The sequence below is a fragment of the Mauremys reevesii genome, linkage group 22 (genome assembly GCF_016161935.1).
Source record: "Mauremys reevesii isolate NIE-2019 linkage group 22, ASM1616193v1, whole genome shotgun sequence".
In the NCBI taxonomy this organism is placed as follows: Eukaryota; Metazoa; Chordata; order Testudines; family Geoemydidae; genus Mauremys; species Mauremys reevesii.
Window position 1 is genome coordinate 10,317,843 of NC_052644.1, and position 12,078 is coordinate 10,329,920.

The 12,078-nt window shown below is 44.4% G+C and overlaps 1 protein-coding gene across 1 annotated transcript in view; it reads right to left on the minus strand.

Annotated features, from left to right (window-relative positions):
- Window positions 1–12,078, minus strand: part of LOC120388840 (butyrophilin subfamily 2 member A1-like) — a 171,794-nt gene that overhangs the window by 16,217 nt on the left and 143,499 nt on the right. The window contains exon 12 of the mRNA XM_039510933.1: window positions 1,538–1,561. Within this exon, the coding sequence (XP_039366867.1) occupies window positions 1,538–1,561 (24 nt within the window). The remainder of the gene's footprint in view (window positions 1–1,537; window positions 1,562–12,078) is intronic.

Below are 12,078 nucleotides of genomic sequence, written 5' to 3' on the forward strand. Positions count from 1 at the left end.
TCCGAAGAATGCATTTTTGCCACATACACAAAAAATAGCAACCCCTCCACCCTATCACTAATACTGATTTGTTAATGATCCCACTATAGTGTCAGCCACTAGAGGTGGATCAAGTGTTCAAGTGGTAGTGATCGGTTGGGGCACAATTTATCTGAGGCCCTGAACCATGTGAGTCTCATTGTCTTAAAGGCAGCCTCTATCTTCCTTTTCATGGCAGGTATGATTAGCTTGAGTGTTCATAGTTGACCAGTGTCTGGGTGATGCTCATTAGTGGGTTCTCAGCTCCAGAAGTGCAGCAGAGTTTATGCTTGGCTGGCTTTAGGGTGCTGTGGCAAATGAATCAGATTATTTAAAAATATCTTGTCCATAAAGTTTTCCTGTGGGGTAGGTTTTATCTTCCAGCAAGTGGAAATAAGTTGGGCAAGATAAAATTTTGCTCATTTTGGGTAATAATTTATAGCTATATAGTGCACTCACTTTATAAGGCAATGGGCTCTGGGTATCAAAGGCCAGGGCAGGATAAGCCTCCCCTGACCCAGGCTGTGGCCCACCCATTTTCCACCTGAGGCCCCACTTTCCCTCCCCCTCTACCCTTAAGCCAGCAGGAGCACTCAGTTCCAGCTGTAGCCAGGAGAAGCCCGGGGAGTGGAGGGGAATATCAGACCAGGGGCCTGGGAAGGTGCTGGGAACAGTGGCTTGGAGTAGCACTGGGGTGGGCCCGGTGCTGGGGCTGGCCAAGCACTTGGATGGGCCAGTTGCTTGGCCCAGCTTTTGGGAGGACCAGCTCAGCACTTGGAGGGGCCGGTTCAGAGGTCTGGGGGGGCAGACTTCATATAGTGAGACCTCTCACACACCATGCGTGAAAGGTCATGCTTCTGGGGGGCATTCCCACACTGCCATGGGCATTCTAGTACCACCAGTACTTGCCCATTCAGAACTACATTACAAAATAATTTAAGTTAAAGTGAAAATCAGTCTGATGTGATAACTTGTAATGATTTCCGACTGTTAATTTTTGGTTCCTTTGTAATTCTTATTTTAATTACAAAACATATATTTTAAAATAAATTAACCTAACAGAATAATGATAATAACAACATGAAACTTATGTATGAAAAATTAAAGTGGTCCAGGAAATTTAGTTACATACCAAAGGAGTCATTTGAGGAAAAAAGTTTGGGAACCACTGATATAGAACACCAAAGGCAGCTAACAATACACAGGGCTTTCCCAATAATGTTTTTCCATGTAAGCAATTGTCATATGGGAGGGAAGGTGGAGTGTGGATCATCATGAATGGGAGACTTGCCATTAGAGGGCATCCATCACACAACGTATCTACGAAGATGTGTCCCATACAACGAGATGCATTGACAACCCCAATTTATACTGATGAAAAGCAAAACATTTTGAATTTGCTTTAAAAAAATCTATGGAAAGCATTATGGACTCTACATATTATTATGAGAAAGAAATAGGTTTCTCATCTTTTTACATATTGATTTTAAATAATTAAGTGATGAAATATCATATCTACCTTCTTCTGCACTGATGAGTGGCCCTTCAGAAGAAAGCAAAGCAACATAGAGAAGGTTAGAATGTTTAACAGCAATATCACATATGAGCACTGACAATCTACATCAGCTATTTGTTGCAACACTGTCATGTTGTCCCCAGAAATACCTCTCTGTTATTATATGTTATGGAGATATGGGCCAGATCTTCAGCTGGTATAAATTTGTCCAATGACATCAAAATGTGGGTCTGGCATGGACCTTGAGAGATCAGCAAGTCCAATTCCCTGCGCTAAGGCAGGGCCAAGTAAACCTAGAGCATCACTGACAGCTGTTGGTCCAACAAACAAGCCTCCAGTGATGGGGACTTCACAATCTCATTTGGAAGCCTATTCCAGAGCTTAACTAGTTTTAGAATTAGAAAGATTTTCGTAATATCTAACCTAAATCTCCCTTGTTGCAGCTTAAGCCCATTGCTCCTGGTTCTACCTTCAGTGGAGATGAAGAACAATTGAAAATCTGCACCCAAGTTACTTCTGTCTAGGATCAAGCATGATGTCTAAGGGTATGTCTACACTACAATCAGGAGGTGCAATAGCAGCATGTGTAAAAATAGCAATGTAGCCATGATGGCATGGAAGGCTGCATGGGCTAGCCACCTGAGTGCAATCCCACCCAGGTCCCTAGGTATGTCCTAAGTAGCTCAGGTACACCTAAGTAAGCTGGATTGGGTGTGAAATGGGATGTATTGTAGCCCAGAATCCCCTGTAGACTATGTACTACAAGTCCACCGTTGGGCATCCATCTTAGAGACAGCAGTAGAAAGCTGCATGGGGCTATGCTGTGCCTACACCAGGAGAATCCTTCCTTGGCCTATTGTAACTCAACCACAGTCATTCTATGTTGCCTTAGTAATGCATGGGGGCCAAAATCAAGTGTCCTCATTTGCATACTTGGAGTGTATTTAATGCCAGATGTCTTCAGCCTTGCCCATTTTTTGCCTGCACTTCCTATTGTTTACTTTGTGTTACTCTGTACTTATTTACCCCTCCCAGGATCCCAGGCATGTTCAGAGGCCATTGTCTCTTCCTCCCTCTCTCTCTCTGCTGGGACAGTTCATGGGAGGGAGAGTGTAACTGTCTCATTGAAACACATAACGTGGTACCTTTCTGAGTCCAGTCCCTTCCTGCTTTGCTACTCACTGACCCATATTTAAGGCTCATTGTCAAGTCAAAAGCTAACACTTTAGGAGTAACAATGTTCTTAAAACATTGAGGGAAAATGTAATTTTAATATCTCAAAAACAGCCGGGTTTTTTCCTAAAATTTCCAAAAATGTATGGAACCAATTGACTAATTCATTGGTTACATACTCGTCTGGGAAATTAGTAGTCACAACAAATAGTATTTTTTCTGCTAAACTTTTGTGTTTGAATATATATATATATATATATATATATATATATATATATATATATATATTCAAACACAAAAGGTAAGCAGAAAAATACTATTTATATATATATATATATATTTATATATATATATATTTATATATATATATATATATATATATATGTTATATTTGAATAAACATAAATAATTGGCAAAACTTTACATTGATCTGCCCCATTTGTTACCTTCTTCAGGCTTTCTCCTTCTGTTTCCTATTAAAAAAGGCAGAGATAATGTATGAAAACACCCACCGAGATACAAATAAGAATTACTCATTACATAAAACCCTACAGCCTTTAAATTCTAAAGCCCCATAGATAGGGAGTGGTGTGTGTTTATTAAACAGGATCTCAGTGTTATTTAATAGAAATCACCTAGCAAAGTAGTAAGTCTACTATATATTTTAAAACTATCTGCACAAAGGACAGTGACTCAGCATTGCAAAGCCTAATTTCTAGGTGCCCTGCCTCTCAGTGCAGTGTACAACCTGGATGTAGGCACCCACGTTCCCTAAAAAATGCGTGGGGAGAGTTAGGTGCCTAAGAATGGGCTACAGAACAAGCCAGCATGCTGTGAAGGGAAATGCCTAAGCTAGCCAACAAGAAATGCTGAGGAGAAGGGAGTGTCCAAAGTCCACGGAGGACTAACAGCCATGAGCCCTCTCTGAGAGGTAGGGGTCGAAACCCCACCATTTACTAACAGATCTAGGATCAAGTCCTTTCTCTAAATGAGAGGAGCAGGAGTGTGATCTTCATCCCAGAATGCCCCAGTGGATAGGGCGCTCCCCTGAAAAGTGTTCAGGGAGAGGCTACAACCCAATGGCAACTCTCTGCTCCTATCAGGTAGAAGAGGGAGTTAAATCTGGGTCTCCAACATTTGGGGTGAGTGGTCCAACCAGTGAGTTAATGGCTATAAGGGAGTTAGTGACACCTCCTCTTCTGGCACCATTTTGTACAAGGCCTGGTCTGCTGGGCAATGCTTAGTCTAACTATCCTGCTGAGGCTTTAGTGTGAGCTTAGGCACCTGGTCCTCTGGATTTAGGTGGCTTTGCATATGTCAGCAGCAGAAATGTAGGCATCATGGGGACTTTTCCAATGGAAATACCGATGTCGAGAGACTTTGGACAATTACAGGGTCAGGCGGTAGCAGAGAAAGGGTTTTGAGGATCTGAATTTTGGATGTAGGGATCTAAAGTGCCTCAACCCCTTTGTGACTCTAGCCTCAGGTCGGTAACTATAACCTCCTCTTTCCTAATTTAGCAAACTGCATCATGCAGAAAAAGAAATGTGTCTACACTAGGTGAGGAAAGCTCTATAGGGATATGGGCTGTTCAGTGTGTCCATCCTCATGAAAACATTTAAGAATACCCACGCATTATGGCCCCAATCTCACATCCTTCCAGGCAGACCCTGATGCTGTGTGCCCTTAACATCTTTGGAGACTGTTATCAGATTCCCCCCTCAGTCTTTTTTTCTCAAACTGAGGGTCTGGTCCAAAGCATTCAAAGTAATAAACACTTCTTCTATGTTTTCCAAAAGTTCTTTATCCCAGAAATGCCCCATGGTTGAATCTGGTCCCCACTCGTGGCTGGTGAAGTGTTGCGTGTATGAGGTTAAGGTGTCATGAACAGGACAGGAATGCAGCAGAAACTGACCCTGAATTAATGAGAGACCTATTGAGTCACCTCCTGTGGCCAGGTTTTTAAAAGAGTTTAGCACCCAACACAACCTTTGAAAATCTGCACCCAAGTTACTCCTGTCTAGGATCAAGCATGATGTCTAAGGGTATGTCTACACTGCAGTCAGGAGGTGCAATGGCAGCATGTGTAGACATATCCAAGCTAGCTCTGATGTAGCTAGCTTGCTAAAAATAGCAATGTTGCCACAGTGGCATGGGAGGCTGCATGGGCTAGCCACCTGATTACAATCCCACCCGGGACCCTAGGTATGTACTAAGTAGCTCAGGTACACCTAAGTAAGCTGCACCGGGTGTGAAATGGGATTTATTTTAGCCCAGAATCCCCTGTAGACTGTGTACTACAAGTCCACCCTTGGGCATTCTCCTGACATCACAGCTTAGAGACAACAGTATAGAGCTGCATGGGGCTATGCTGTGCTTACGCCAGGGGAATCCTTCCTTGGCCTATTGTAACTCAACTGCAGCCATTGTATGTTGCCTTAGTAGTTCATGGGGGCCAGAATCAAGTGTTCTCATTTGCATACTGAGAGTGCATTTAATCCCAGATGTCTTCAGCCTTCCCCATTTTCTGCCTGCACTTTCTATTGTTTACCCTGTGTTACTCTGTACTTCTTTACCCATCCCAGGATCCGAGGCATGTTCAGAGGCCTTTGTCTCTTGTGTCTGTCTCTTCCTCCCTCCCTCTCTCTGCTGGAACAGTTCATGGGAGGGAGAGTGTAACTGTCTCATTGAAACACACAATGTACATATATATATATATATATGAATAAACATAAATACTTGGCAAAACTTTACATTGATCTGCCCCATTTCTTGCCTTTTTCAGCATCTCGCTTTCTTTTTCCTAAAATAAAAGTCAGAGATAATATATGAAAATACCCATGGAGATGCAAATAGCAATTATTCATTACCTAAAACCCTACAGAGTTCAGTGTGTCAGTCCTGATGAAAACACTTAAGGATACTCACAGATTATGGCCCCAAACCCACATCCTTCTACGCCGACCCTGATGCTGTGTGGAACAATTGGCATGATCAAGGCCCATGGTTGCACCAGTGTGTTTGGGATTCCTGGAACACCCATCCTCTAATACCAACTCTTCCCTTCCATCTTCCTCCCAGAGAACGTCCAGAAGGGCTTTCACCACCGTCCAATACCACCACTCAAGAAAGTATTTAAGCAAGAGGATATTGCCCCAATGAGGCAGCGTTAGGTCTCAGACACTGTGGGCATGTCAACACTAAAAACTATATTAGCATACAGCCACCACAGCAATTACTGCAGTGGCTGATGTCCACACTACCCTCCTTCCGTCAATGGCGCATGTCCTCGCCATGAGCTCTTCCACTGACTTAAGAGGGACAGTGTGGGGAGCTGAAAGCCAGGATTCTTAGCTCAGCTCGCAGCTCTCTGATGGGAGCCTGGCTACCCTAGGGTTCCTGCCAGCTGCCCCCTCCCAGCTCTCCATCCTGCTGTAAGCCCTGCAGCTTCCCCTCCCCCTCCCACACTCTTGGTTTCACAAACCCTGGTGGAAGCAGAGCCACCGCCCGGGCACTCGGCTGCGCACTCCCCACCAGAAGCACACCTCCCTCCTGGCTTCCCACCAGCGGCCCTCCCCCAACCCCCGCTCTCAGTTCCATGCTCCCAACTGGGAGCTTGGCTGCTCTCAGCTCTGCACTCCCCGCCAGGAGCATTGCAGACCCCCTGCTCTCGGCTCCATGGTCCCCAGCGGTAGTGGGGCAGTTGCCTTGGCTCTTGTCTCCTCAATCCCCACTGTGAATGAGACAATGCCCAGACTCCCAGTGGGGAGCGGGGAGCTGGAAGTCTCAGTGCAGCTGGGCTCCCAGCATGGAGTGAAGAGATGGGACGCCTGGAGCATCCCAGCTCCAAGTGGGAAGCGAAGAGCCTGGGCAACAGCCCAGCTGTGAGCATGGAATGGGAAGCATGGGGGCAGCCCACATTGGAGCAAGGAGTGGGGAGCTTGGGCATCAGGCAGTAGCCCAGCTGGGAGCAGGAGGACTTTCTTGTCAATGTTTGGAACCATGAAATTGCAAAATTGGCAGCCAACAGCCAATGTAATTATGCACATTACGCACTGTCTACACAGACATTGTATCACTCTAACTAAATTGACATAAGCCCTGTGCCTCTCTTGCAGGTTGACTTATTATGTCTGTGTAATATGGCATTTATACCAGCAGAGCAAGGCTGTAGTGTGTACACTGACATAGTTAGCTCAATATAAGCTAACTGTACAGTGTAGAGCTAAGATTGACATGGTGGCTTAAGACCTTACATTAATGTCAGAGTCAGAAGAAACCTTGTCCTAGCCCTTCCCCAAAGCACAGAGCTTACCAAGGGAAAGAAAACCAAATATCTGCCAAAATTCCTCTTGGTCTTGAAGCATCCTATTTATTGGGTGTGGGGAAATGTTTTCATGCAAGCACGGAATCATAGAAGGTTAAGGTTGGAAGAGACCTCAGGAGTTCATCTAGTCCAATCCCCTGCTCAAAGCAGGACCAACACTAACTAGATCATACCAGCCAAGGCTTTGTCAAGCTGGGCCTTAACAACCTCTAGGGATGGAGATTCCACCACCTCCGTAGGTAACCCATTCCAGTGCTTCACCACCCTCCCAGTGAAATAATGTTTCCTAATATGCAACCTAAACCTCCCCTAATGCAACTTGAGACCATTGCACTAAAATTAGTTACATATTTAAAATCACCACCCCTAAAATAATACACAAAATTAAGTTAAAAAAATAAGGAAAGAGGAATACATTATTTAGGTCAGAAGTAGCCTATACGTCACATACATTATTTATGCATAATTTACGCAGATCCAGATTGTATTGTAAATATGAATAAAGTTTAAAAATGTAAAAGGAAGATTTTCCTACTTGAACAATAACAACTGAAGATGATGATGATAACAATGAGGACAACAACCGTGCCAATGAGAATCTTGTTTTCTAGGGCTAAGTTAGCCTCAACCATTTTTTCTGTAGAACAAGACAAATAAAGAAGGTCATTAGTTACTGAAAATATCCAACACATAGATTTGTCCTGAACCAATAGTGTCTTTCCATTTTAAAGATACAGAACCGTTCTAGATTGTTTGGGGTCTTTTGTGATGTGTATTTTCTGAAACCATAATTAAAATTATTTGAAAAAATGAAATGGATGAAATGGTTACAGACCTGTCAGGATTTCAAACAAACTAAAACAAACAAAAAAGCACAGCATCATAATTTCTCATTTATCATTTTTGTTCCTCAATATTACATGAGTGAGGATTTGTTTTGTTTTTTAAATAGCTTTCACAACATACAAAATCTTTAAGCATAAAAAGGGGAAAGCTCCTGTCTTAAATTTATCCCACTGAGTCACCAATAAATCCTGACCACAAATTGACTTTGTAGGTTTGGATGGTCAGGAATTTCATTAAACCCTCTGCAGAATTCCCTCATTTTAGGTACTAAAAATACACCTGTTCTCCTTTGACTTTCCTTAAAATTGTCGCAGTGCCTAAAAGGGCTGTTGTCTTCAGCTCACCAATGGTTCTTAACTTTGATTATTATGATAATATTTATAGTGAATAATAATAAACATGTGATGTGATTGAAAGTAGAGAACAAAAAATGCATGCTTACCAGTGCTCTTCTCAAGACTTTCTGGGGGAAAAAAGAAAGAAAATGTTTTACATATTGTTTCCTCTAAACTGTGCATTCATATGTGTGCCCTGGGGTGGGAAATAGATCAGATGCCCCAGTGAAGGAGAGAGTGTGCCGACATTAACTAATCAAATAATTTCCATTGTGTCAAAATGAGTATTTCCTCTACCTCTTAAGAATCATTTGTGTCTGTTTCCTATGCAGAAAGGATGAGATTTTTGGTGTTCTTTAGCTAATCACTTCTTTTCTTGTATGTATTTTGGGAAACAAATGTGAAAGATAAGTGCACTGTGTTTAAGGAAACAATAAAAGCCCCTACACACATGCTAACCAGCTTTCCTGAGGTTACCCTGAAGTCCCTGAGAGTCATGGGTTCTTAGCATCTCACATCCCTCAGGCCCCACAGTTTATAGCTTATGAAGACTGAGTTCATTGTATGCACTAGAGGCTTCTTTAATCTCTCCATCCCCATCTCATTCCCCTCTATTGCAGGCAGTGGTGAGCTGGATACGGTTCGCACCGGTTAGCAGAACCAGGGTACGTCTACACTACGGGATTATTCCGAATTTACATAAACCGGTTTAGCAAAACAGATTGTATAAAATCGAGTGCGCGCGGCCACACTAAACACATTAAATCGGTGGTGTGCATCCACGGTCCGAGGCTAGCGTCGATTTCTGGAGCGTTGCACTGTGGGTAGCTATTCCGTAGCTATCCCATAGTTCCCGCAGCCTCCCCCGCCCCTTGGAATTTCCCGGTTGAGATCCCAGTGCCTGATGGGGCAAAAATCATTGTTGCGGGTGGTTCTGGGTAAATGTCGTCAGTCACTCCTTCCTCTGGGAAAGCAACGGCAGACAAGCATTTTGCACCTTTTTTACCTGGATTGCCCTGGCAGACACCATAAGCATGGCAATCCTGAAGCCTGTTTTGCCTTTTATGACTGTCACCGTATGTGTACTAGATGCCGCTGACAGAGGCGATTCAGCAGCGCTACACAGCACCATGCATTTGCTTTTGCATGACAGCAGAGATAGTCATCAACCATACTGTACCATCTACCATGCCATAAATTAGCAATAAGATGATCATGGTTACCAGTCCTTTTGCACTGCACCATCTGCTGCTGTCATAAGTGCCCCTGGCTGAGATCAGCCGGGGGCGCAAAAGCCAAACTTGGGAATGACTCCCTGAGTCAATCCCTCCTTTTTGGTATCTAAAAATAGAATCAGTCCTCCTAGAATATGGGGCAAGTGTACTAGAGAACCAGTGTATAATAGAACCAGAGAGCACAGCTGATCTGTGACAGATCCTGCAGAAACTATGATCTGTATGCTATTCACAGGGGGTCCTCCTGCAACAACCCCACCTGTTGATTCCGTTCTCCCCCAGCCTTCCTGGGCTACCGTAGCAGTGTCCCCCACTTGTGTGATGAAGTAATAAAGAATGCAGGAATAAGACACAGTGACTTGTTAGTGAGAAATGAGTGGAAGGCAGCCTCTAGCTGCTATGATACTCCAGACAGGACATTAAGCAGTGGGGGGGGGGGGAGGAACCCAGCATCCCGCTGCTAGTCCAGGGACAATTGAATCTTTTCTTTACACATCAAGGGCGGGGGCTGATGGAGCTCAGCCCCCTGTTGCTATGATGAATCATAGAATCATAGAATCTCAGGGTTGGAAGGGACCTCAGGAGGTCATCTAGTCCAACCTCCTGCTCAAAGCTTGACCAATCCCCAACTAAATCATCCCAGCCAGGGCTTTGTCAAGCCTGACCTTAAAAACCTCCAAGGAAGGAGATTCCACCACCTCCCTAGGTAACCCATTCCAGTGCTTCACCAGCCTCCTAGTGAAAAAGTTTTTCCTAATGTCCAACCTAAACCTCCCCCTCTGCAACTTGAGACCATTACTCCTTGTTCTGTCATCTTCTACCACTGAGAACAGTCTAGATCCATCCTCTTTGGAACCCCCTTTCAGGTAGTTGAAAGCAGCTATCAAATCCCCCCTCATTCTTCTCTTCTGCAGGCTAAACAATCCCAGTTCCCTCAGCCTCGCCTCATAAGTCATGTGCTAAAGCCCCCTAATCATTTTTGTGGCGCTCCGCTGGACTCTCTCCAATTTATCCACATCCTTCTTGTAGTGTGGGGCCCAAAACTGGACACAGTACTCCAAATGAGGCCTCACAGTGCTGAATAGAGGGGAATGATCACATCCCTCGATCTGCTGGAAATGCCCCTACTTATACAACCCAAAATGCCATTAGCTTTCTTGGCAACAAGGGCACACTGCTGACTCATATTCAGCTTTTCGTCCACCGTAATCCCTAGGTCCCTTTCTGCAGAACTGCTGCCCAGCCATTCGGTTCCTAGTCTATAGCAGTGCATGGGATTCTTCCGTCCTAAATGCAGGACTCTGCACTTGTCCTTGTTGAACCTCATCATATTTCTTTTGGCCCAATCCTCTAATTTGTCTAGGTCCCTCTGTATCCTATCCCTACCCTCCAGCGTATCAACCACTCCTCCCAGTTTAGTGTCATCTGCAAACTTGCTAAGGGTGCAGTCCACACCATCCTCCAGATCGTTAATGAAGATATTGAACAAAACTGGCCCCACCACCGACCCTTGGGGCACTCCGCTTGATACCGGCTGCCAACTAGACATGGAACCATCGATCACTACCCATTGAGCCCGACCATCTAGCCAGTTTTCGATCCATCTTACCGTCCATTCATCCAGCCCATACTTCTTTAACTTGCTGGCAAGAATACAGTGGGAGACTGTATCAAAAGCTTTGCTAAAGTCCAGAAATAGCACATCAACTGCTTTTCCCTCATCCACAGAGCTGGTTATCTCATCATAAAAGGCAATTAGGTTAGTCAGGCATGACTTGCCCTTGGTGAATCCATGCTGACTGTTCCTGATCACTTTCCCCTCTTTAAGTGGTTCAGAATTGATTCCTTGAGGACCTGTTCCATGATTTTTCCAGGGACTGAGGTGAGACTGACTGGCCTGTAGTTCCCTGGATCTTCCTTCTTCCCTTTTTTAAAGATGGGCACTACATTAGCTTTTTTCCAGTCATCCGGGACCTCCCCCGATCGCCATGATTTTTCAAAGATAATGGCCAATGGCTCTGCAATCTCATCGGCCAACTCCTTTAGCACCCTTGGATGCAGTGCATCCGGCCCCATGGATTTGTGCTTGTCCAGCTTTTCTAAATAGTCCTGAACTACTTCTTTCTCCACAGAGAGCTGATCACCTCCTGCTGCAGAGTGCAGCTGTCTGGGAGCTGACCTTGTCTGTGAAGACAGAGGCAAAAAAAGCATTGAGTACACTCGCTTTCTCCATATCCTCTGTCACTAGGTTCCCTCCCTCATTCAGCGAGGGGCCCACACTTTCCTTGTCTTTCTTCTTGTTGCTAACATACCTGAAGAAACCCTTCTTGTTACTCCTAACATCTCCGGCTAGCTGCAACTCCAAGTGTGATTTGGCCTTCCTAATTTCACACCTGCATGCCTGAGCAATACTTTTATACTCCTCCCTGATTATTTGTCCAATCTTCCACTTCTTGTAAGCTGTTTTTTTGTGTTTAAGACGAGCAAGGATTTCACTGTTAAGCCAAGCTGGTCGCCTGCCATATTTACTTTTCTTCCTACACATCGGGATGGTTTGTTCCTGCAATCTCAATAAGGTTTCTTTAAAATACAGCCAGCTTTCCTCGACTCCTTTCCCCATCATGTTAT